Genomic DNA, 26,646 nt, shown 5'->3' with positions numbered 1-26,646 from the left:
GCATGTGTCACCAAGAGAAATTTACCATCCCTCCCTAAATCAGTTCTGTACCTATGTGTAGGATTCCCACCTTACATGCCTCTTTCTATTCCCCACCTCAAAGGGTGTTAGATTTTTTTCAGATTGAATGCTTTATTTTTCTGACTTACTTTCAGTCATTTGATACAAGAAGATATTTTACTGCTTTATATATACTTTCTTAGTTCCTCCACAATTGATTATTTTATAATTTGTTTTCCCTCCACTCTAAGTCAGAACCCGGATAAATGCTGATTGCCCTTTCTTTCTGGTTCAAATGTTCTTCAGATGCAATTGACAGTTTGTACTCTCCTTCATCCACATCACTGAGGATATCTGTCACTCTGGGGCTCAGACCCATGTGGTTTAGACTATCACTATGCCTGATAGGGCCTGAGCTTAATTTCTAGGCCAAAGAGGTTTGGATGTAACTTCTATACCTATCCTCTAAATATCCGTTTTTGCAAGTGACACCTTCATTCCATCAGGAAGAATCAATTGCCCATGTTAGTAAGGCTTAATGATGCCTTGAATCACAGACAACTGTGTACAAATGCGTGACTGTGTAATGCAAGTCTGAGGGGCAATAGTCACCTAGACTACATTGTGAACAGTGCCCCTGAATTTGAGCAGTGCACATACTGCTCAACTACACATAGCAGCCTTTTAGTAGGAAACTATTTTCTCTTAATGTAAATAGCTTTCTGTATTCTTAATAGATTCTTTTGCTTGCTTGGACATTGTAATCAAGGTCTTATAAATTAAAAATCAGTGATACAGTCTGTCCATACATCTTCCTTTTTTTAAGCCTTATCTTTATTTTCCCTATATTTTTAGTATTCCTTAGGATAGACTAACTTTGTTTTTTAAAAAATCATAGTCATTCAGATAACTTGAGAGACAGAGATGGTGTTATCCTCAGTAAATGAAAGTGAGTTGTAGAAAAGGAGTGTCATTAATGAGAGGCAAAACAGAGTTATCACACCAAAAGACACTAAACACAGTCATATTTATTTCAAAACATAAGATTGACTCTATATCAATAAATATTTTGAACACTGAGTGCAGAAAAACTATTGTGCATACTCTATAAAGATAATCAACTAAATAATCAGAGAAAAAGGTTTTTTACATCCAGGCCATTGATAAAACACTCTGGGAGTGGGAACAGCCTGATGACTGTTGCAGGGGTGTTGAGAGAGGGCAAGAGAGGAGTTGATAGAATCAGGAAGAATTTTCTACTCTCCTTTCCTTACTGGGGCCTGAAAATTAAAAATTTGGAGTTGAGAAATACCCCATTGTACACATATCTGATTCTATGGGTGCCGTCTTTCTCAATTTTGGAGAAGAATCACTAGTTAGTGGTCAGGGCCAAAAATCGAAAGCAAGTCACCAATTTGAATCTGGTTTCTAATAGGGCCATGACACCCCCCAGAGCCCACGCAGGAGCTGCTGCTGCTTGTGCTTAGAGCTCAGGCACACTCACAATGTCATTAACTGAAGAACTGCAGGCACTGCACAATGTCAGTGGCCACCACCAGAAGCTCTGTGTAGATCTGAGTCCTGTCAGTGCTGTCTTTATATACACCCATCATCAATCAGCCAGCCTGCAGTCCAGCCCCTCCACCCTTGGTAGCTGGGGATACACAGTAGCTGGGCGGCTGCCCAGCCCCTCACCCATGGAGGGTCTCATCTGGCCACTGCTTTTCTGTAAACCTCAAATGAAACAGAACCTCACACGCTTGGGGGTCCCCCTACTAATTATAATAAATGGTAGAGAAATGCTCCAGAAAGAAATAAAGGGAGACCTTTCGCAGATCAGCCTCAGTGGGGAGTAGAACATGCCTGCTATAGGTGGCTGCAGGGCATGGGAAGGACCCTCAGCTGCTCCTGGCTTTCTTGGGTCTTTTTCTCAGAAGTCATAGCTTTCCAGGCTGTAGAAAGGGACAGAGAGCTTGACACTGAAAGCCACTGCTGCTCTCAGGAAGTTTCTGGGGGCGGTGAGGAAGGAAGAGAGGTCTTTACTTTGTTACATGATTGCATGGCCATGAACAAGCAAAAGATGGCTAGTGAGAGAACAAGAGGTTTATGCCTAGTGCTCACAATACAGATTGGCGAGTTTCAAAGGGAAGAGTCATCTGAGGTTCTGGCACATTTGATGACAGCGGAAGGTCAAGACTTAGCCAAGGAAGAACACCAGCAGGGCAACAAGAGACACTCACATCCATGGGTATTAGAATCACAGGGCATTTTTTCAAGCTAGGAAAGACTTCAGTTCAACTCCTTCCTTTTCCAGAAGAAGCTCTGAGGCCTAGAGAGGTTAAGCAGCACACCCAGCCCACACAGCTTGTTACATCTGCTTGGGAGACGTGGAGAGGGGCAGAGAGGCTGCGGTGAGGATATGGTGCAGGTGAGTCTCACGAGGCATGTGCTTAGTGACACTCAGAACCCCCCCCGAGATGGAAACTTCCCACCCCTGGCCCTTTCCTGTTGATTTGTGACAGAAGTGGACAGGACAGAGCTTATCCGTGGGCTTCCCTCAGGAGGGGATGAGGAGCTGCAGGTGTGTCCTCACTTGCCAGTCCGAGAGGCCACCTGGATGGCTTTGATCCACTCTGTGCGCTCCTTGGGGCTGGCCGCTTGCAAGAAATAATGCACTTCATCAGCCGTGATGATCTCAAAAAGGTTCTCTTCCTCACTCTTCCTGCCTGGTGAGAGAGAAAGTAAATGGTAACTCACACGGGAACCAGAAAGGCCACTTGGTCCCTTCTCCTTCTGCAAGTCAAGAAATCTCTATATTTTTTGTGTTCTAAGGAAACTAAATATGTGGCTTTCAAACAAACATTGAACCAGAAAGGCCACTTGGTCCCTTCTCCTTCTGCAAGTCAAGAAATCTCTATATTTTTTGCGTTCTAAGGAAACTAAATATGTGGCTTTCAAACAAACATATGATTATATATAGTAATTGTATAAGTATATACATGGTATTCATATGGATAGGTACATAGTATAATCATATGTGTGTGAGTATATTTCTCAGAGATAAATAAAACACTCAAGGAGAAACATTTTCTTTCTTTTTTTTTTTTTTTCCTTTTTTGTCTTTTTTCGTGTCCAGCAACGGGATCGCAACCCTCGGTGCTGCACCTGCACCTCGCTCAGCCAGTGAGCGGGAACCGGTCTGTATGTGGGATCCGAACCCTCGGCGGGAGCGCCACCACACTCCCAAGCGGCGCACTGTAGCAGTGCGCCACCGGGCTGGCCCCAAGGAGAAACATTTTCTTTCACAGTTTATAATCAAACTAAATTTCTCACCTTTGCGCATCAGTAGTTTTTAATGAGTAACCTCTAATAGTTTCTAATGACTATCTTTCCTCTGCTCATAATGGAAACCAAGGGCTGACCCTAAAACATATATATATATTATATATAAGTACACACACACACATATATAATAAGACAAAATTGGACCTACCACCAATTTTTATCAAGTACTGAACTGTTTTTTATCAAGGGCTAAGTTAGAGCTTCTACTGAAAGATCAAAAGGCAATAAACTGACCAACACCATGATAGGACTTAAAACATCCATCTCAAATCAAAAAGCAACATGCTCCCTACCCCAAAACTAAGCATAATCCTAAAGGGTAGGGGGGTGGGCAGATCCAGGGTAGTAAAAAAATCTAGGCTTTTGCAGCTGTGGTGTTTTCCTGTCAATCTCTATAACACCATAAACCCAAGATGGCAAGACAAAACCAGGGTTTGGGATGGGAAAACCACATCTCCCAGTGATAACATTTATCCCCAGCACCTGAAAAGACAATCTATAGCCACGCGGTTATTCCATGCACCAAATCGTATACTTGTGATCTAAGGCCACCTAGTGCAACTGCCTCATTTTTAGAGGAGGAACTAAGATCCAGAGTAGTTAGGTGGTTCACCGAAGGTCACATGGCTAACTGACTAGCACTGACCTACCCATAACCCAGATGCTCTTTCCACTCGCCACACTGCCTCACTGCACGAAAGCTCCTTTCATTGTGGGAGATTTTCTGGTCTGGATATGTAAAAGACTTCCTTTAAGGAAGGTCCTGGCTGAATTACAGGTCCCAGGAGCTGAGCCCATTCCAAAGTGATGGGGTTTTCTCAACAGTGCTTAGGCATTTACTCCAGTAATCCACAAAGCCACTCCAACTGCCCAAGTCCTGGAGAGCTGGGGCAGCAGTGGGGAGAGAATAGCTCTTGGTCTCTCAGAGGTTTTTCTTTCATGCTTATGCTGATTGATTGGTTGGTTGACTGATGTTGGACCAGGGGGTCCAAGTATAGGAAGGGACTCTGAGTGGACACATCTCTCTCACACAGAAATTAATTCTTACCATCTGGGTTGCTCTCCACCGAAGTCACCACACAGCCTCTCAAGCGAATGGCTCCCAGGGGATCTTCCCCCTTGAAGAGAGAGGGGTTGTTCATTATGTTTCCAGTGTTCAGTGTATGGATATACCTTATCCTGTTGATGCAAAAGCCACACAGACTCACACTTGTATAGATCAGTGCCCCCAAATAAATAGGAGCAGAAGGAGATTAAGGAAAATTCCTTCTAGACCTACAGTTCTTCCCAATCCTCCACACTCCACTTCAGTGGGGCTGGGGAGACTGCATGAGAGGACACAAGTCAATCCGGACTTCAACTCTGGAGCAAAGTGGCAGGGGAGGTGGAGAGGCTCAGGTCACCACATCCTACTGAAGAAGAGCTGCATGTTTCTAGAGCTCTCAGCCCCATGACCCTGACATAATGACATAACCCTCACAGGAGAGAATCAAAGAGCCCCGTGCTGCAAGCAGAGGCAGAGAGGACTCAACCCGGATGCCAATATCTTTATGCTTTGGAGGGAGCTCATTTTACTGAGGAAAAAACCCTCCTCAACAATCAACATCTCTAATTGCTGGGCTTAAACAATGCTCTCATCCAGTTTGGCCTGGAAGAGTAATTATTACTTTTTTGCATATTAAACCAAGAGTAAAGTGTCAGACTGATTGAATTCCCCTGAAAATATCAGATAGGGGCAAACAAAATTATGTTGAGTTGACCAAATAAATCACACATAGTGATATTTTCTTCTGTCCCTGAGCTTACGCCGGCCTCAAAGGCCTAAGTCTCAGATCTTTGCATTGAGAGGGGGTAAGAAAAACATAGAGGAGAATGTGAGAAAAAGAAGTAGGAGAGTGAAGGAAAAGGGACTATCAACAGTGTACAACAGGAAGCCCAACTCAGAAATGCAGTGGAAGCTTCTGTCTGGATGTTAATATCTATCACAGAATCTCACCCCAGCAGGGTCATAGTAGTGCAGGTAGGCAGGGTCTTCTCTCAGAATGAACTTCCTCACTTTCCAGTTTTTCCTCCTATGCCCCTGTATCCAGAATCAACATAAGGAAAGGAATGATGAGTTCCTAGATTCACTCTGTACACACAGTACTTACGTAATCAGACTTTGCTGAACTTAAAAAGAAGGAAATGATGAAATAGTAACTCCAGAAGAAGCAGGCCCCGGCTCAGGTCTTTGTCTGGGAGATAGCACTAAGGCCAATTAACAATTTGGCTGTTATTAAAATAAATGGGTGAATTAAATTATTCTGAAGATTATCTTCCAGCTTTAGTATCACATAAGACATTACTATGTACAACGTACCATGTTAGGTAATGTAAGGGATATAAAGAGGTTTAAAAGTGGCCCTGCTCTTCAAGGAATTTATGACCTATGTGGAAATATCAAGTAGCAAATGCCCAAATCAAATAATTAGTATAAATAATAGGTTTCAAAGGAATTAAATGAGGGTTATACAATTATGGGCTTTGGATGTCAGAGAAATCCTCATAAAGACGTAGATTTATCCATGTGGGATGCACAGGATTTAGGTGGGGGAAAAAGACATAGGTGGGAAGACTTTTGGCAACATAAAAGCAGAATTGGAAATGCAGGAGGCATATGCAGATGTTGATGAATAAGACCAGCTGGCCAGAATGCAGGGTTCAGAGAGAGACTTAGTAAAAATAAAAGATGGGCGTTATTGCTGATGGCTTTTGAGTAGAAAGTGAAAAGATCGCAGTCACATTTTCGGAAGATTAATAGGCTGAAATGTACAGGATGGACCAGCTGGCTAAATTAAAGTCATGATGATGATAAAAAAAGAGGACATTAGGGGATGATAGCAACAATTCAGGCACAAAATTATTAGGAACTAACTTTAGGTAGCAGCAGTAGAAAATGAAAGGAATATGGTGGTAACAGCCATGATGAGAAAAGAATAGGACTTGGCCTTCCCCATTAGAATTAAACAGTGACATCATCTGGACTGTGAGTTTTAGGGCAGGATTTGCATCCTGCTTATTTTTGCTCCCCAGTGCCCTGAACAGTGCCTGGCCTATGGAAGCTGCTTCATCTGCTTGTAATTTGTAATTGCCATGAATTACCCAGTTATTTCAATTAGCTTATAGCAGGTTTTAAAGTGTCATGGTAAACCTGGTTGCATGATTTCCCACAGAAAGTTCAAATGACTTAAATAACTAGAGAAGCCAAAAAAATTGTTAGTTTAGAAGATATATAGTTTCTACCTTGCCAATACAATGAACATTATTTGTAATTTCTAAAGCACCATGTATTTATAGGCACATACACGAATTTCTCAACATTTTTCAATGCACTTGTATAGAAAGCAATGAAACCTGTGGTTTTGGCAAACAGTGCCTCCTTCACAAAGCCAGGCCAGGGGGGTTTAAAGGGAGCTTTCAGGAATGGGCATAAGCTTTTTTGGCTAAACATTTGGTCAAGGAGCTCATTTGCAAGGAACTTTTTACCTGCTTGAAGGACACAGCCAGGAACTCTATGTTATATATGAGGAGAGAAAATATTTCTACCTGCTATGTCAAGTCCAGAATGGCTTTTGAAGAGCAAAAACTTCTAAAAGTATGAATTCTTGCTCTTTGCCTTACCTAATGCTGTCCATAAGATAAGACACTAAAGTTGCCATCCCATACCATTTCCTCTTCACCTACAGACACATGTCACGTGCTCTTATGTGATTGCTGGGTAATCACTACATCATCATGAGTCAGTGGAACATACTCTTCTTATGTGATTGCTGGGTGATCACCAGGTCACCCTCAGTCAGTGGAAGAGGAAATTAACAGGAGCATGTGAAATCAGCCAACTCTGGCCAGCTGCCATATTCCTTTTAAGCCCTCACTGACATCCCAGTGTGGCATGTTGAAGAGTTTGACATTAGTAAGTGGTTGTCTGGCCATCTTCCAATTCATGAGCATTTTCTGAGATCTTAAGGAATGCAAACATGTCTGGGGTTTCCAAGAACTGTTGCTGAACTGTCAAAGTCATCTACTTATATTTGATTATATTCACTCTACAGGTGTTTATTGACTATTGTAGACCAAGAAGGATGCTGAACTGCAGCAGATACAAGAAAAGCATATATAACATATTGTCCCTCCCCCTCAAAGAATCTATATGTGGTTGACAACTAAACAAGTAGATAATTTAGTCATTGTCATAATAGAAGGAATTACATAAAAAGGGATTATATTGAATATAATCCAAGGTCATTCATCCTCAAACCTGCCACATTTGCCCAGTAGGATTATTTCCCCTGGGATGAGAGAAGGGGGAGAATAAGGTGGGCGAATGTCCTTCAGGTGGACACAGCTACTTCCCATCTTTGTGGTGTGGAGCACAGGTGTTTTTATTTCATGATAAGCTTTCTATGCAAGTTAACTCTGGCGGACTTCTAGCAGTGGACACAAGGGTACTTTACTCTTTGTAGTACTTAAAGAAGAATTTTTTAAAAATTTGGGTGATTCTAATATGAACCACTAAGCTAAGAGATTAGGAACATTAAAGGGAATTTCAATTCAAATAGGAGAGGTTTTTGCTCCTCATTCCCTGCCCCCAAAATAATTTAGAGGAAAGGATATTATCAAAGAACAACATTCCCGAATGCACACAGATTTCTGTTTTCTTCACATAAAAAGGAAGGATGACTTCCTTTTCATTCTAAGGGTGACTATTTAAATTGCTGTATTTTGACAATAGGGTAAATTAGCTTTTAAGAAAAAGGCTAGCTTGGTGGTTCTCAGGCTTGGCTGCACATCAGAATCTCTTGGGAGATGTAAAAATCCAGAGACTCTGATTTAATTGGCCTGGTGGGGGGGGGCGGGGGAGGGTGCAGTTTTAACAGCTCCCTGGGGAAATTCAAATGTGTACTAACTGTGCTAGTTAAGACTAACTCTGGTACCAATCAAACATCCTGTAAAAGAATGCAAAGCAAAATACATGTCAGTTTTCTTCTTGGCCCAATTATCTTCAAAACACACTCAGCCAATTAACGCCCACAGGCAATTTTTGACCATCCATGGTCTCCTACTGGGGTTCTTTGCTCAGACATGGATCCCGTCTAATCCAGACTTTATCTACCCCTTATTAACCTTCATGCTCAGCTTTCTAAGAGCTCCACTCTACATTAGGGCTTGTCCAATCAACTAATTCAAGAAATGGCTGATAAAAATATAGAATTATAGATGTAATCAACAAAACAAAGCAATAATGAAATTTCCTCTCCACTTACTCTTATCTTAACAGCCACCTTCCAGCAGCTGTAATCAAAGCTGGGACGTTTGGCAGAACCAGTGATGAAGCCAGCAGTGGGCAAATTCTGCCCAGGGGCGACTGCCAGAGCCTTCCCTAGATAGGCTGGCCCTGCCCCATGCCTTTCCTTTTATCTAGTCAGCTGATCACACTTCCACAGAAAGAGATTGGACTAGTCCATGAATTCTTTCTAAATCATCCTTGTATATTTCTTTAGATGCTGTTTTCTTAAAACCTGATATTAAGGTAAGTTTTCCATACTAATGACTCACTTCCCCCAGTGAAACCCAAAATTCATATATGAACCTCATCTCAACTAGCCCAAAGTCCATCTTTGTAAGTACACGTGCTCTGCTTTGGTTCTTCCCTCCTTGCTCATCACATTAATCACTAAGATGGAAGTTAAGGTTCCTATTATGAAGTAAGTCAAATCTCTCAGTACCCTGGGACCTATCAACAGTGCATGAAATCTCCTTACGGCAGGTGGTCCTCTCCATTGTACACTGAGCAATGCTAGTAAGACAGCTCCCAGTACAGCCAGGAAGGCAAGACCTTGGCCTTGCAAAGCAGCCTTGGCCTCTATGGCACCATGTGCTAGTATCAACTTCTTCCACCCTGAATATTCCCATGTCTTCCTGCTACATCTTGCTCCACCATGTGCTGGCCCTGGCTTCCTCACTCATTCCCAGCCCTTGTATTTTCTTACCTCTTGGCATCACATGCCTTGGTACCTGTTAACTGACTAGAGCTCTTCAGCTTATCCCAGCCCTTGCCTCCCAGACTGATGGTGGCCCCTACCTCGGACACCTGGACATCCCACCAGGACTATGCCCTTAGACTGGAGTAGATGTTTGCCTGCTGTTCCTGTGGAATTGGCCTCAGGCATGCCCTGGTTTTGGTCTCACCATGCTCTACCCACAGTCTGCAATGGCACATCCTTGCTCTCAATGGTATATGATATTCCCCTTTTGGCTGTGGCCTATTCCTGTTTTCCTAGTTACTTTGAAAGTGAAATGGAAGCACTTTTACCATGAAACATTCAGCTGTATCCTTTAGACAATTTATTTCCTCCGGCTGATGAAAAGGGCAATATTTTTCACGAAACATTATTGTTTTCTATGATAATGATAAAAGAGGCATTTTGCTATTTCTAGGGGCATCTTCTGCCTCAGTCCTCCTGCTCTAATGCCACTCTGACCATTGACTTAGCCATTTGTTTATCTTTCACTCTGTGGGTTTCATTTTCTGCTTGACTAGTAGTCAAACAAACTAAACATCATTTGGTAATTTGGAAATACAAAGGACCTGGTAAGGGGGAAAGGCTAGAAAGGAATAGTGGTGGGCACTCACCTGCTTCAGCAAACATCCCTGCTTGATAATGACCCCTCTGAACTCTTCTTTCAGAATTATGTCATCATCACTGGAATTCTCTTCACAGAAGAACCCACTGTCTGGCTGTTGGAAGTCAAACAGCAAGTTGACTTTACCGGACCTAGGCATATTGCTAAACATACTATCTCCATCTCTCCCTCCCGTCCAGCCACTAGGGTCGGCTCCTCCTTTTTCTTCTGCTATTGTGCATATCCCAGACTGAACTTTCTCTTTTCTTTTCTTTTTCCCCAGTCTGAACTTTAAAGGTTGTCCTTGGTTAGCCACTTTACCCTCCTCCTTTTTCTTGCTTCTAGAGGCCGACCCACTGTCTGGCTGTTGGAAGTCAAACAGCAAGTTGACTTTACCGGACCTAGGCATATTGTTAAACATACTATCTCCATCTCTCCCTCCCGTCCAGCCACTAGGGTTGGCTCCTCCTTTTTCTTCTGCTATTGTGCATATCCCAGTCTGAACTTTCTCTTTTCTTTTCTTTTTCCCCAGTCTGAACTTTAAAGGTTGTCCTTTGTTAGCCACTTTACCCTCCTCCTTTTTCTTGCTTCTAGAGGCCTTTCTTTTCTTGTCTCCACTCAAGGGTAATCTTGTCAATATCCTTTCATTTTCTAGAGTTTCCCAAGCTGTATTCCAAGTCTAGCTCCATCTTGCTCACCGTACACATTTCTACCTTAAAAGCCTTTCTTCTCTTGGAAACTCACAGCCACATCCTTGAAAGCAGGGTGGGCTAATTTAGAAGACACCACCCAATACTATCTCCATCTCCACCTTTGCCACCAAGCCCCTTCTATTACTTTGAGAAAATTGAGAGCAAGTGTCCAGTCTCGTCCCCTGAGGTCAGAAGGGACTTGGGACTTGGTCAGCTATAAGCAGGCAATGAATCACGCTGAGGAAGAGCCGCCACTGTGATGGGTATTTTTAGAATCCTACATTTAAATGGCTATAAACACATCTATGATTTGAAAAAAAAAAAGAAATCTGACAGTGGAACTTCCCCAAAAGTGAAATGAAACTCTGTCAGGGACATTCACTTCATTTTTGTAAGAAGAATGGTTCTCTTAAGTAGCTTCCTAACTTCTGTACTCTGATCCAAAATTAAAACAAAACCACCAAAATCCCCCTAGAAATCCACCATTGCTGGATTTCTCATGAGGTCCAAGATTAGGTCCATATTGTGTAATACAGAGTTTCCCAATCTCTGGTAAGCATACCATGGCAGATACACAAGATGGTTGTAGGAACCATCTTGTGAACATATTTTGTATCAAGTCATGCATTTTAATGTACATTTGGAAAAATACAACTAGCATATCACACCTGTGATTTTACGGATCCCCTTTGGAAAAGAAGCACCATGAAGGCTGGATTTTTGCCTGTCATCCTGCCCCCCACTTCTGTATCTCCTTGTCTAGAAGAGTGCTTGCCATGTACTAGGGCCTAATAAATTTTTTATAAATAAATTATTGCTTAGAATGAGAACAGATATGATACAGTAAAGTTTAAAAAGTCAATTTAAAGAAAATTATTCAAGTAAACAGTTTCTTTTAAATGAATTTTCTTGAGCAAGGGGCAGGCTTTGTGGAGGGGGTAGCTGTCAAGTCTGGAAAATGCTGGTGTAATAGAAGGTCCAGAAGGGCCTGGGAGCTTCAGGTATTTCCTTGTTTTCTGGCTGACTACCTTCCCTCATCCCCTTCCACACCCAACAGCTCTCTTTAGGGCTGGGCTGTTTCTTCTGCATATGTATCTATGAACTAAAATCAACATAGAACCTGCCCAGGGCAGCCCCCATTACAGGAAAAATTGATGGGTAGCTTTCCTCACTTACAAAGTAATAGAAGGCGTCGGGGTTGTCCAGAAAAGGGTTTTCAGCAGTTCCATCCACTGCACTCTTGGACAGGTCTCCAGCAGGCTGCAGGTAGCCCTCGTTGAGCAGTGAGGAGGCAATCACGAGGCCTTCCTGGCGATTCCGAACAGACTGGTTGGATACCAGCCAATCGATGACACAGTTTCCTGGATAGGACCACCAGAGGGAAGGTTAACTCTCCTTACCAAAGACCAAGCCACTGACAATCACCCCTGAACTGGCTCCAGAGCACCTAAGTGTCTGACCTGTCTCATCTTCCCTGCTATTGGAAGAAGGAAAAAAACAAAATCAGTGGGATAGATATCTGGAAACAAAAAGAACGAGGTAAAGGATTTTTAAAAACATCTACATGCTGCTTAAGAAGTAATGCATGCATCATATAATATATTCCATTAATAAACAAACATTTATTAAGCATCTACTAAATGTTAGGTACTCTAATGGGTATTGGGGAGAGTCCCTCAGGGTACCTAAAAGGGGGAGATGGGTGATAAGTAAGCATCGTAACAAGTGCTCTGCTGTAAGTCAATACTGTGGAACTATTGGGTCAAATCTGAAGGTGTGGAAGGAGTGGAGGGGGTGGGGGAAGGGGGCAGCTAGGCACTGTCAGGGAAAGTCACAGAGGAAGTGACACTGGGCTGAGGCTTAAAAAATGAGTAGGTGTTTGCCAAGCCTGTAGGCAGGGGCCGAGAGGAGAAGCAGCATGAACAGATGCATGCAGGCATGATGCAGCCCCATGAGGCAGGGGAGGAGTCGGCGAAAAGAAGGCAAAAGGAGACAAGAGGAGGAGGGAGGCACAGGGTGGCTGGGGAGAGCGTTGATGGTACATTTCGAAATTAGGCAATGAAGAGCCATTACAAGTTTTTAAGCAAGAAATAGCATGATCAACGTGTGTCTTAAATTAAAATTTGACGATATCACCTGTACTGATTGTTACACCTTAGAAGGACCTAGCAGGGACCTTGAGAAGTCATTAATCAACCTTCTGCCTCAAAAGAGGAGGAACCTTCTCCTGTTCCCTGTGCCAGAGGCTCTGTTGCAGAGAATATTGACTAAGAAGTTATTAATGAGATAGAAATAAAACACATGTATTTCATAGGACCAAAGTCCTTAGTTTAGAAGGCCGAAGACTGGAGTTTAGAGGACGCATGATCAACGTGTGTCTTAAATTAAAATTTGACGATATCACCTGTACTGATTGTTACACCTTAGAAGGACCTAGCAGGGACCTTGAGAAGTCATTAATCAACCTTCTGCCTCAAGAGAGGATTGCAAAGAGAATACAATGAAATTGACCCCTCAATTGAATTATTAGCAGGTTACAACAAAGCCTTGTATTGAAAACAAATGTAGACAATGAGGGAGGCAACCTAACATGCTGCCAGTCCAGGGTCACCCAAGTGGGATATGCCATCCTCGAAACAGGAGGGAGAGTAGTCAGTTAGCGAGACTTCCATGAATTTGCCCACTTTTCTTTCCCTTTAAGGATAAACTAATTGATATTACATTTTGGCTTTTAATCCTCACAGCAACCCTGTAAAAAAGGTAGGGTGATAATTACAAACCTCATTGTAAGGAAAATTAAGGCTTAGAGAGTTTAAGTTACACTTGCGTTGGGCTGTCACTTTTTAAGTGTTCTAACCCTTGAGACTGTGATTGTTCAGCTAGGCATGCTGACGCTTGACAGAGTTCAGTCTAGTCTCCACGTCACCTGACATTCAAGGTCCTCCACCACATGTCAGCGCTGCCTGGGTCCCAGCAACTGCTGTGGTCTTCATCTACCAGCTGAGGCCACCAGACTCCCACATGGAGGCTCTGCCCACAGAAATTTCTAGAACCCACCCTGACCTTCAATGGGAAGAACTTAAGAATTGCTAGTCCAGTACTCTGGGACTTGGTAACACATTACACAGGATTTAAGTCTGGCATCAATCCTACACTGGAACCTTCTCCTGTTCCCTGTGCCAGAGGCTCTGTTGCAGAGAATATTGACTAAGAAGTTACTAATGAGATAGAAATAAAACACATGTATTTCATAGGACCAAAGTCCTTAGTTTAGAAGGCCGAAGACTGGAGTTTAGAGGATTGAAGTCCTTAGTTTAGGAAGCCAAAGCCCAACCCTTTAGGAAAACTTGTAGGAATGCTAAGATTGAGAAAGACCAGAAAACTTTCACAGGACTACTAAAGCCTTTGATGTAGATAAGAAAATTGAAGCAGAACGGGGATTGTTTTGGGCTACTTTGAACTAAGTAGCCCTTAGTTCAGCTAAACTTAAATGATGGGAAAGTATGTAAGTTAAAATCTTCAAGGATATCCTGTTAGATTAATTAGTGTCTGGGGGACATTCCACATCTCACCCTAGGCTGTTTCTTTAAAATTTTTAGGTAGTTAAGCACTTTAGTGATTATCTCATTGTTTTTCTTTGTATGTCACATAGCTTAGTTTTATGACTCCTTTTTAAAAAAAATTTTAGTCTTTTTTAAAAAAATGTTTTGTTTTGTTTTTATTGGTTATGAATATTCATGGGTACAAATTGTCAACACTCATGCCTAAGATGTGACAGCCAGATCCATACTGGCAGCATGTCCATTACCACAAACTGTGATTATACCCCATGTCCCCCATCAATTATCCCCTCAATTATCCCTGACCTCCCTCCCATCCCCCTTTCCCCACTCCACTTTGTAGCCCTAAGTATGTTCTCTCCCTCTGCAAGTCCAACGCACCACTTTTGATGGTAAATTACTTGAACTATTTTAAGCTACACATGCTTAATGAAGATTGTCACATAGCCAGTTTGTTTATGTTTTCACTATGAATGATTAACCATCTGTTTTTCTTCTGTAACTTTCTTGTCTTTAAAATAAAAGCTGAAGCAAAAACTGACTTGGGACTGTGCCTGGGCTCTCCTCTCTTGAAGGAGTTTTCTTGGTACAGTCCCTTCGGGCTTCTCATTGCTCTTAACATTTGGGCTCTGAGTAATCTTTTGCGTCTCCATCACTCTGTGAGAGGTGACACTCTATCATAGTGTTCTCAGTCCTGCTAGAGCTAGGACTTGTTAGTTTCCCTTACCACCGTCCATAGCTTGGTATCTAGATCCCAAATCTCGGCCCTGACTTGTCCAATGCTAATGGGCTGCTGCCTTAACTCTCATTCCCATGAAATGCTCCATTATTAGCACTGATCATATCCTTTTCCCCTTCACCTTACTGACCTTGACCTGGACTATTTTCATGGATATCCTCTCAGATTCTACATCTGTTGTATCTTCTCAGAGTTTTCTTCCTTTGACCTCTTTTGTCATCATGGGTAAGCCATACCTCGCAGCTGCCAAACCTAGTCTCAGACAGTACATCCCATTTTGCTCCCCCAATGAGCCACCTCTACCAGAATGATCAATTTCTTTTTCTAGAGACATATTTTGCACATCTCTGCCCCATAACTTTGTCCTCACTGTTCTCTGCCCAGTCTCCTCATTGGGAATCTTCCACACAAATACTTAAAGAAAGTCAAACTCAGGTACCCACCTCCTAATCACCCCAACTATCCCCTGGGCTCTTTCTCTTTTCTGAACTCACAGAATTGATTGAGCTGACATGTGACCTCTTTAGTCATAATAACCACTTGAGAGCTTGTACCATATAGCACTTGGTGTGTGCTGGGCACGGTTCTATGCACATAACAGCAAGTAGATGCACTGTGATTATTTCCATTTGAAATATGAGGAAAGCAAAGCACAGAAGCTAATTTGCTGGCCCAAGGTTTTATAGCTAGTAAGTGGCAGAACCAGGATTTGAACCAAGGCAGTCTGGCTCCAAAGAACATGTTTTTGTTTTTGGTTTTTTTAAGGAATTTTTTTTTTTTTTTTTTTAAAAGATGACCGGTAAGGGGATCTCAACCCTTGGCTTGGTGTTGTCAGCACCACACTCTCCCGAGTGAGCCACGGACCAGCCCAAGGAATTAATTTTTTAATTACAACATATTGATTGTACATATTTATGGGATACAGAATTATATTTCAATGCATGTATCCAATGTGTGATGATCAAATCAGGGTAATTATTAGCATATTTTTCACTGTAAAACTCTACCATTTCTTTGTAATGAGAACATTTGATCTCTCTTCTAGCCATTTGAGAACATACAATAAATTGTTAATTATAGATTCCCAGTGCTATTGTACACCACTACAACTTATTTTTCCTATCTAGTTGTAATTTTGTGTAGAACATGTTTTTCATAACGACACCATACTACCTAAACTCATAACACTTAATGCCTGACCCTGTGCAGCCTCTGACATTCCTAATATTTTCCTTTAAAATCTTACATTGTATATCTTGATCCCTGTTTGTTATAGTAAGGGTTCCATCTTATTCAACTCTGTGTCTATTTCTAACAATTCTCAACATATTACCATTTATTTGAAAAAAAAAAATCCTTTGATTTAGCTGGAACTTCCAAAATGTTATCTTGAACAAGGTTTTTTCCTACCCTTCTTTGCATTTCCATGCTGGGAAGTTCAATCCTCATGCTTTCTGGTCTGCATTCTGTGACCCCGTCCACCACCATGGCCTCCACCTCACACATAAGGTTGAAGGAGAACTCTAATTGCCCTACCCAGTTGCCCCAATTCAAGCTTGCAAGTCTTTTTACCTGTGAAGCAGTGATTAAAAACCTTCTTGTCCTTCTCTAGATTCAGTTCTTTTATTCCCTTGTCGATGTCTTTCATGGACAAATACAAGGCGCTGCACAGAGATAGAAACAGATGGATGAGTGGGACGCATTTCAGAATGGTGAGTTCCCTCTGGGAGCTGCCATATGGGAGAGGCTGACCATGAGCACAAGCCTCCTGCCACCACATAGCCCCTGAGCCTACTTTCTCCACCAGATCAGAAGCAGCTAAAGGGCAGTATTCACACTGCGTAACTCTGTGGCCTGCACAGCATACAGCAAAATGCACTAGGAAGGTACTCAATGTCTCCTAAATTCATGACACTCTCTGTTGATTTAACTCTGGGTGCCTGAGGTGGAGAGTTGCCCTGAGTTGGGTGCTAACAATTAAAGGTTCTTGCGGTCAATTTTCCATACACATTCTAAATCTTTAAAGTACGTCAATCTTCACATCCCAACTCTTTTTTTTTTTTTTTTTTTTTTGTCCTTTTTGAGACCGGCCGCACCGCGCTCAGCCAGTGAGCGCTGTGAGCGCACCGGTCATCCCTATATAGGATCTGAACCCGCGGCCGGAGCGCTGCTGCACTCCCAGCACCGCACTCTCCCGAGTGCGCCACGGGCTCAGCCAGTGAGCGCTGTGAGCGCACCGGTCATCCCTATATAGGATCTGAACCTGCGGCCGGAGCGCTGCTGCACTCCCAGCACCGCACTCTTCCGAGTGCGCCACGGGCTCGGCCCCACATCCCAACTCTTTAAGGGTCTTCGAGAGACCATCTGTTGTAGACATGTGCCTCCAAGATAGTGCATGTTTCCACTAAGCTTATCTCCTATTCTAAAAAAGGTAAGAGAAAAGGCAAAATAGTGAGATGTTCTCGTTTTTGTCCTTGAAGTAATAAGCCAAAGATAGCCTTATCAGAGAAATTCTAAGCAAAAAAACCCCAGAAGGCCACTGTCATGTATCCTGTGGTTCCACAGAGTCCGAGCATCATTACCACTTGGCTCTGACAGCCCTGACCAAAGCTGTGGTCACTCGATGTCTCCAGTCAGCAGCTATAGCTAGACTAGGTACCTACCACAGGGTCTTTACCAAAAACCTTCCGTGGTGAGGGAAGATGCTCAGTCTCACTAAGCCCAACACACAAATTTTATCAAACTCCTGTGACATGCCATGTCTTGTGTTAGTCATGCAGAAGGAGTATCTTTAGTCTCCTCTCAGGGACTCTTCCCCACCCTCCCCCCATGTCAACAGAAGAATTCTTGTTGGACATTTTAGCAGCCAGCGTGGGATTCTTCCTAAAAGGGCTCCTGTTTCAGGGTAAGATCAACATAAAAGCAAAACTACCAGGAGGAAAGAGATTGCTGGAGAAAGGGGCTCATGTGACAGGAGAAAATGCAGGAAGGAAGGAATCCATCAGGGGCTAAATTTACCTGTTGGCCTCTGGCCACCTTTAGGCTACAACTATCACCTGCAATTCCACGACAGTCAACATTAGAGGTCATTAATCCAGGTCAAGGCACAAATGGCTTCCACCCAAGATGGATGTTCTTCCTGGCTGGTCCTTCCTGACTATAAATGCATGAATTTGAACTTGAAACTTTGCCTGCTTGAGTACATAGTCTCTACATTTTCCTCCCTACCTCGAGATCCTGAAGCTTTCTTTCAAGGCTAACTTATGGCTACTTTATAAATGCAATGAGTCTCTCTCCTCTCTCTCTTTCTCTCTCTCTCTCCTCTCTCTTTGTTAAACAATATGAGGGAATGTATACTCCATTAGCCTCCTTTCCTCAGGCTCTAGGCCTTGGAGAAGCCACAACCACTCCTTCAAACCCAGGCAAACATCTGAGTATACCAAGTGCCAGTATCAACCTGACCGAGTGGATACAGACTTCAAAGGTGGTCAAAGCAAGCCTTGGAGTGGGATCTGATGTGTTCTTCTTTGCCAGAGGGAAGGGGGAAAAAGGAAGGGGCAGAGAGAAGCAAACACAGAAAATCACCCTAAGTCAACGGTTTCTGGCAGTCGAATGGACCTCCTGGTGGATTTCCTTGCAAACTTCTGGCCTCCTTCGATGCATTTAATGGCCTTCTTGATGTCCCGAACCCAAGCATCTCTCTCCTCCAGGAAGGCTGCCTGGAAGAAGTGGTCCTGCTGTTTGGTAGTGGTGATCTTAAACACAAACTAAAAGTCAAAACACATCTCATTAGAAATGGGGCTGAGGCACCTCATGAAGCAGAGCAGTTGACCCAAATCTGTTCTGGGCAAGAGAGACCCAAATGCCAGGGCGGAGCATGGGTGGTAGTGAGAGGGACTGGCCCAGAGAGCACCGCACACACGGCAGGCTGCACATGGGCTGAAAGTCCATGCCTGACAAGGGGTTCACTGTGACTGGTGATGCCAACTCACCATCCTTTTGCCGAAGTCCTGACAAGGGCTAGTCAGAGTGCTTCCTTTCAGTGGGATCATTCCTTTGGGGCTGCTGTCACTTTTCTTCTTGTAGAATTCAATTCCATCTTCTAACAATACAATCCACATGGGTTTCCAGGTGTTGAACACGCTCCCCTATAACGACAATAAAAAGAGCTGAGATGGGCAGGGCTCTTTGTAAACTACATTTTCTTCCTAACAAAAGAGATTCTGTATCTTCTTAGAGTTGGTGTTAAAAATGTTTTGTGACATCATCTCTGTTGTCTGAAAATAAATCCTCCTGAGTCAGTGACTTCTTGGGGTGCTATTCTAATTTCTACCCCTGGCTCTTTGCTCAGGCTGACCCTGTTCTCTGGAATGCTCTTTCCAGCTCTACCGTCTCCTCCTTCTCTCCCTGATAATCTCTCCTTATCCTTCACAGCTCACTGATGAAGGCTGTCTAAACTGCACAGACCCATCCTGATCTCAGGGTCACCTCCTGGTTTTCTCACTGATCGTGCCACAGCTTCTGGAACTTTGTTATATGCTAGTTTATATAGTATGGTTCTTAAATTGTTTTCAGCGTGGTTATCTTCTCTTCCCCATGGTAATGACATTATCGGGTACTTTCTTTGGCTTGTGTTCCTGAGCATACAGTGGATGTTCTTTGAAATGATGCAAAAGATTATTTCCCAAATTGCCAAATGCTAGGAGATATCACACTTTGCTAAGAGCGACCAGGCCTTATTGTCTATCTGGTCCCCACCCAGACCTTTTCCTGCTGTAATTTCCCCTGCACCTCCCTTTTCGTGCTTGGTCCACACCACCAAGAACCACAAAGGAGCCACCTCACATTAAGTGTTGTGATGTGTAAGAACTGTCAGCAAGTCTTTCTTCTGTAACTAGTTCTTACCCGTGATCTGAGAGTACAGTTCATATATTTTTGTCTTCATTTATTTTTAAATTTTAACTGCCTATTTAGAGGAAAGAAAAAATATAGAAAAAAATGATAATCATTGGTATTGGAAGGGTTTTTATTTTTGTTTTAGAAAATTTCAGTTCTTGAGAGTGTTTCCCAGAATTGAAGAAAGAGTCAAACATTCTGAAATCAAAACATAGGAAGCTATTTTTCTAGTGCTTTTCAAAATATGGTCAACAGACTGCCTGATGTGACTCATTGAGGATGGGTTTAAATAAAACTGGCCCCACCCAGATCTGCCTCTGCTTATAAACCCTGGTAATGCTGTAGCGATTGCTGACCTCGTTCATGTTCTAGGTCTATCACTTCCCTACTGCTCAAACCCGGGCAAGCCCCTCACCTGCTCTGAGCCTCAGTTCCTAACACTAAAATAAGGATAATAATGACTATCTCAGAAGTTTCTAGCACATATTAAGTAAAATAATGTGGTCAGGACTTTGTAAGTTTGAATGTGCTCTACAAATGGGAGCTTGTACAATTAAATATGTGCTCTTTCATCCTCTCTCTATTCCTGGAAAATGACAATGAACTGGTATCACTATCATTATGTTAATGAGGAAGAAATTCAAGAGTATTAGGCCAGTTGCCACACGGAGTGATGACTGGGAAAGCTGAAGTCTCCGCACGAACGTGTGTGCGAAGAAACAAGTCACTTCTCTTTGGTTTCTTTCCTGGTGTAATGAGGTTCAGGGGTTGTGAGAGACTGCCTGTCCCTGCACTTGCAGGCCTCCCCTCGTTGTATAACATGTGTGTATTTAGGATGCTTAAAGGTATGGGATGACTTCGGTCAAACTTTGAACCTGCATTTGAGCCTCATGCTGCAACTTATTAGCTGTACATGTCCTTAGGGAAAACATTTAATATTTCTGAGCCACAGATTTTTTTTTCTTTTCTAAGAGGGAGACAATAATTTTATCTTAAAGCATGGTAACGAGTATTAATTAGGTATAGATCATGTATAAAATATGTATATATAAGGGTATAATGTATGCATTATACAATGTATATATTTTGTACATACATACATATGTATGTGTGTATATATTTTATACATACATACATGTGTATGTGTGTATATATACATTTTATACATAAAGTGTATAAAAACACTCTGTCAACTATAAATTGTCACTAAACTATATGTTTCAGGAGTGCAGGAAGCTACCTTACCATGGTATTGAGCCAGGTGCTCAATAAATAATTTTTGGAATGAATGAATGGTTGTAATTAAAATCATATTATGTGTTAATGAATAGATAAGACTGAATAAAGAAGATATAAGAAATGATTAACATAAGAATAGTAATAATAATGTAACTGTATTTTCTAAAACTGTTCTATAGCTATATGCAGAACTTAATAAATGGCATAGCTTTGGTCAGTGTGGAAGCAGCCTTCAGGGGACAACAGAACCATCATTCTGTTGCAGTTTTTTTTTTAACTAAGATAAAATGTATACACATCTATAATCAGCCCATAATGCCCTCATGTGCCATTACCAAGAGAATATAGCAGGGCTCTCTACTCTCCTTCATATGCATTTCCCCAGCCTGCTGTTGTGTTCAGTTCAACTCAGGGATGGCAAAAGATTTTATCTCAAGTTCCAACTCAAACTGAGTGGTAGTGGATGCCTGAGGCTGGACTCACTGGAGAAGGGTTGTGATCCAATAGCTCTGTCTACCATGGGTGTGGAGGCCACAGATGCTGGTATGCAAGCTGCAGTTGCTTTCATCCCTTGGTCTAATCAGATTTTATCTGAATACAAATGTGAAGAAGAAACTCAGACAGCAGCCTCATGTGCAGGTATGGCTACATTGTATACAAAGACCTTGAAAATAGTCTATAATGCCAGAGTGATGCTATCCATGTCAATGTGCCCTTCGGAAAATTCTTACTAAAAAGTTTTCAGTTTGGGGCTGGCCCCGTGGCTCACTCGGAGAGTGCGGCACTGGCAGTGCCGAGGCCGAGGGTTGGGATCCTATATAGGGATGGCCGGTGCACGGAAAATTCTTACTAAAAAGTTTTCAGTTTGGGGCTGGCCCCGTGGCTCACTCGGAGAGTGTGGCACTGGCAGTGCCGAGGCCGAGGGTTGGGATCCTATATAGGGATGGCCGGTGCGCTCACTGGCTGAGCGTGGTGTGGACCACTCCATGCCGAGGGTTGCAATCCCATACCAGTCAAAACAAACAAAAAAAAAGTTTTCAGTTTGGGGGAATGCCAACTGCCTCTTTAGCAATAAATTAATCATTCTGACTAGACCTAGGAAGTCTCTCTTTCTGGATTATATTTTTGGAGGGCTTTGGAAAGGGAAGAGTATAAGGTTCTTAGCCTCTATTCTTTGACCCATCCTGTCATCCTGTCATGACTACCACAAAATAGAATTATCATCCAATTCCCAGCAGATCCTGCTGCTTATCTCAAAACACAAAGGGCCTCTATATAAAGGTCAAGTTGCCCAAAGGAAGACTATTTATGCAAAGAAGATAAAGATGTATGGAACTATCACTTTGCTTGTCCAAACATTTCCTTTACTGTAGTTACTAAAATAATTTTTAAATTAAAATACACTCTGCACAGGCAGAATAAATATTGCAGACTAACACTGGATTATTTCCCTTTTTAAAAAATGGGCCAGGTCAGACACTATGCCAACATATGAAATGATGTCAGTTAAATGCCTTTCTGTTTTAATCTGAGAGAGACCCGTCCCCTGAATATAAAGAGCTCCTGCAAATCAACAAGAAAAGTACAAACGATTCAACTTTTAAATGGTCAAACTGTGTTGAACAAGTGTTTTGCCAAAAAAGATATTCAAAAGCTTATAGTGTTCAGCATCATTATTTATCAGGGAAATGCGATTCAAACCACAATGAGATACCTTTACAAACCTACTAATGTACCTAACATTTAAAAAGAGTAAGAGCAAGACTTGGCAAAGAGGCAGAATAATTGGAACTCCCACACATGGTTGATAGGAGTGCAAAATGTTATATTTGATTTAGAAAAGTGTTTGGCAGCTTATGCAAAAGCTAAACAAATATGTGCCCTTTGCATCAGCAATTCCACTTCCAGGCACAGATCTGAGAGAAATGAGTGTACATTGCCAGGTAGGTAACATACAAGAATGTTCATAGCACCTCTACTCATAATAGTCAAAAATAGAGAATAACTCAAATGCCCATCCAGAGGAGAACGCATAACTAAATTGTACAATGCAGTATATAAATTTATTATCAATAGAGTAAATTCATACAATAGAATACAACTTAGCAATTTTAAAAAGTGAATTACTGATACCCACAACACCATGGATAAATCTCATAGGTGTTATGTTGAATTTAAAAAAAAAGACAACAAATGTACTTAGAGTATGATTTCATTTATATGAAGTTCAAGAAAAGGAATAACTGATGAGAAAAGAAGGTATTATAATGGTTGTCTAGGACGGGAGAACAGACTAGGAAAAGAACAATGAATCCTAATGGGACACTGGAAATGTCTCCATCTGATCTGTGTGTTGTTTATGTGATGTATACATATATAAAAAATTATGGCACACTTCATGCACTTTTATTGTATGTATGTTATTCCTCAGTTTAAAAAACAATGTCATTTTGTTTAGTCATAACACAGGTCCTGGTAGTTAACTCCGTGAAGGGATTCACAACGATTATGGCAACATCACCCTTCAGGTTGCTTCTGTAGAAGGGAACTACTCCAACTTAGTTACCGCTCTCATTTAATCACTGGACAAACAGCATATTCATGTAATGCATGTTCCTTGATTGAATCATGGATTTTTAAAAAAGCAGCTATGCAGGATATTATTGAATCATTTGGGGTCATTTGAATGTAAAAGATACATTAGATAATAGCATTGTATCAGTGTTAAATTTCTTGGGTGTAATAATGGCATTTGATTATATAGGAGAGTGTCCTTGTTCTTAGAAGATGTATGTTGAAGTATTTAGGGGTGAGGTAGCATAGTGTCTACAACTTATTCTCAAATAACTCAACATAAAATTGTCTGTGCGTATATTTACACTGCATAGAAATATCAAGATAGAGAGAGACAAAGCAAATGAGCCCATCCACTATCCATTGATGAATCTAGGTAAAGGGTACTAGTTTCTCCATTTTTCTGTGGGTTTGAAATTTTTTAAAAAACAATTGGGGAAAGTTAATAAAGAAATGAATAACATATGACACTACTATATATTAACATTTGGGATATACTTTTAGGGAAATACAAAGACAAATTAGTAAGGGTACTAGTTTCTCCATTTTTCTGTGGGTTTGAAATTTTTTAAAAAACAATTGGGGAAAATTAATAAAGAAATGAATAACATATGACACTACTATATATTAACATTTGGGATATACTTTTAGGGAAATACAAAGACAAATTAGTAAAAAAAATAAAATAACTGGAAATAAGCAAAGAAACATATTCACAGAGCTAGGAGTAAGAAGCTAGACTAGATGATTGCTAAAATCCCTTTCATCCCCAAATTTAATATTCAACCTCAGTCCTAAAAGTAATAAGTGCCACAGTCACTTAGGGCTTCTGGGCTTGGACTTGGGATAAATTGGTAGAGGTCAGCCTGCACTGCACTTATTCAGTGGACAATTAAAGCCTCCAGAACCAACTGCCCAAAATGAGTTTGTGCTTTCCTAATTCAAATGCAGCCTTAGGGGCTCTCTTTGCTACTCCAAGGAGAATTTGTCGTTTGGGATTCAGGGTCTAATTCAATGAGGAGGCTGATACTCAGTAAAACAAGAAAAATCTGACCACTTATTAAGCTTAACTTCTCTTCTAGGCTTGGTAGTGATTAGTTAGGTTAGGATGACAGAATTTGGGGTGATTTTTCTCTCCTCTCAGCCACTGTTGCAGCCACCAGTTTCTCACTCAGGTAATCTGACAGCACCTTCCCTTGGCCATCCCTACATTTTTCCCTTTCTGGCCCCAACCCAGTTGGTGTTCACCCAAGAGCAAACCTGAAAGTGTGATTATAAAATGTCCAAGCTAGAGATGAATTTAGGATGATCTGCCAACACTTTCATCATATAGATAAAAAGAAGTTAAGTGACTTGGTCTAGTACACCTGACCAGTTAGTGTGAAACTGGGACTAGAACGGGTCTCCTAATTCCCATTTTATGTGTATTTCCTCCCCCTCAGACATCATCTTCATTTTGGTTCTTGCATAACTTTGAGTAACTCTAGAATCTGGATCAATTTCTTAAGACCACTTAGCTAGCTATTTCACTTTAATGGAGATTATACACACACATACATTCACGTCTCCATATACCATATATATAGCATATATATGGATATATATGGAAATATGTGGAAATATATGCTCTTTTTATATGTCTGTTTTCTCCCATTATACACCAAAACCTATACAATCACATGTCCACAACGGGCAGATTTTAGATGCTGAGTCAGATTTAAAGCTTCCCTGTTCATCATCACGGGACTGGTATAATTTAGCACATAAGAGTCTGACATTGCATGACACTAAAAGAAAAAAATCATAAAGGATGAAATATTTGACCATATAGGAAAATAAACTCCTGTACATTTAGAAAACAACAGAAAAGCAAATGTAAATGCATAAAAACTCCCAATTTTTTAAAATTTGTAAACAATGTGAACAGGCAATTCTCAAAACAGGAAATACCTGGGTCCAATAAACATAAAAATGTACTGCTTCAACAGCAAAGAAATTAAAACTAAGTAAGATACTGTCTTTTTCTTTAACAACGTTTTCTCAAAAGATTTATAAAATGTATTCGAGAAGATTTGGGAAAATGGGCTATGAAGGAAAAGGAGCTCTGTGAGTCAGCAGTTTGCTGTGGGCTGTCAAAAAAAACCCCTACACTCATCGTGGGCTGTATAAATAGAAGCATAGGATCAAAAGTGAGGGAAATGATATTCTAACTTTAAACAGAGCAGAGCCAGTAGGTAACCATGGGTTCTGGAGCTGGATGGCTCAGGCTCAAATCCCACCTCTGCCACTTTTTAACAATGTGACCTTGAGCAAGTTTTTAAACCTCACTTTCTACATCTGGCAAATGGGGATAATGATAATATCTACTTCTTAGGGTTGTTGGAAAATGAAATAAAACAACCCATGTACATTCCTTAAATCAACATCTGGCACCTAGTAAAGACTCATTAAATACTACTTATTCCCTATAATTCTGTGCTTACCAGCTGTCCCCAGAGAACTACATTGAGTTCAGGGACTCTCAAAGCTGCAGATAAACTGGAGCCTGTTCAAAAGAGAATGCCAATGTGGCATCATCTATCCTAGGGAATTATTGAAGGAACTGGCTAGGTTTTAGCCCAAAAAGGGACAGGCAGAGCTGACGAGAATTGTTTTCAAAGATGTGAAAGACCTTGGGAACTGGCTAGGTTTTAGCCCAAAAAGGGACAGGCAGAGCTGACGAGAATTGTTTTCAAAGGTGTGAAAGACCTTGGGGGCCGGCCCGGTGGTGCACTGCTACAGTGCGCCACTTGGGAAGTGCAGCGGCGCTCCCGCCGAGGGTTCGGATCCCACGTACAGACCGGTTCCTGCTCACTGGCTGAGCGAGGTGTGGGCGCGACACCGAGGGTTGCGATCCCGTTACCGGTCACGAAAAAAAAAAAAAAAAAAAAAAAAAAAA

The 26,646-nt window shown here is 41.7% G+C and overlaps 1 protein-coding gene across 1 annotated transcript in view; it reads right to left on the bottom strand.

The window, feature by feature from the left end:
• Positions 1 to 812: 812 nt before the first annotated feature.
• The window catches only part of PLEK (pleckstrin), a 32,254-nt gene continuing 6,420 nt past the window's right edge, over positions 813 to 26,646 (bottom strand). Inside the window, exons 2-9 of the mRNA XM_008577832.1 lie at positions 18,992 to 19,147; positions 18,585 to 18,766; positions 16,572 to 16,663; positions 11,877 to 12,061; positions 10,019 to 10,123; positions 5,342 to 5,425; positions 4,394 to 4,463; positions 813 to 2,726 (exon numbers count right to left, since the gene is read on the bottom strand). Of these exons, the coding sequence (XP_008576054.1) occupies positions 2,590 to 2,726; positions 4,394 to 4,463; positions 5,342 to 5,425; positions 10,019 to 10,123; positions 11,877 to 12,061; positions 16,572 to 16,663; positions 18,585 to 18,766; positions 18,992 to 19,147 (1,011 nt within the window). The 3' untranslated portion in view covers positions 813 to 2,589. The remainder of the gene's footprint in view (positions 2,727 to 4,393; positions 4,464 to 5,341; positions 5,426 to 10,018; positions 10,124 to 11,876; positions 12,062 to 16,571; positions 16,664 to 18,584; positions 18,767 to 18,991; positions 19,148 to 26,646) is intronic.

Source organism: Galeopterus variegatus, unplaced genomic scaffold (assembly GCF_000696425.1).
Source record: "Galeopterus variegatus unplaced genomic scaffold, G_variegatus-3.0.2 Scaffold1586, whole genome shotgun sequence".
NCBI classification, from domain to species: domain Eukaryota; kingdom Metazoa; phylum Chordata; class Mammalia; order Dermoptera; family Cynocephalidae; genus Galeopterus; species Galeopterus variegatus.
This window is presented reverse-complemented; position numbering and strand designations above follow the sequence as displayed.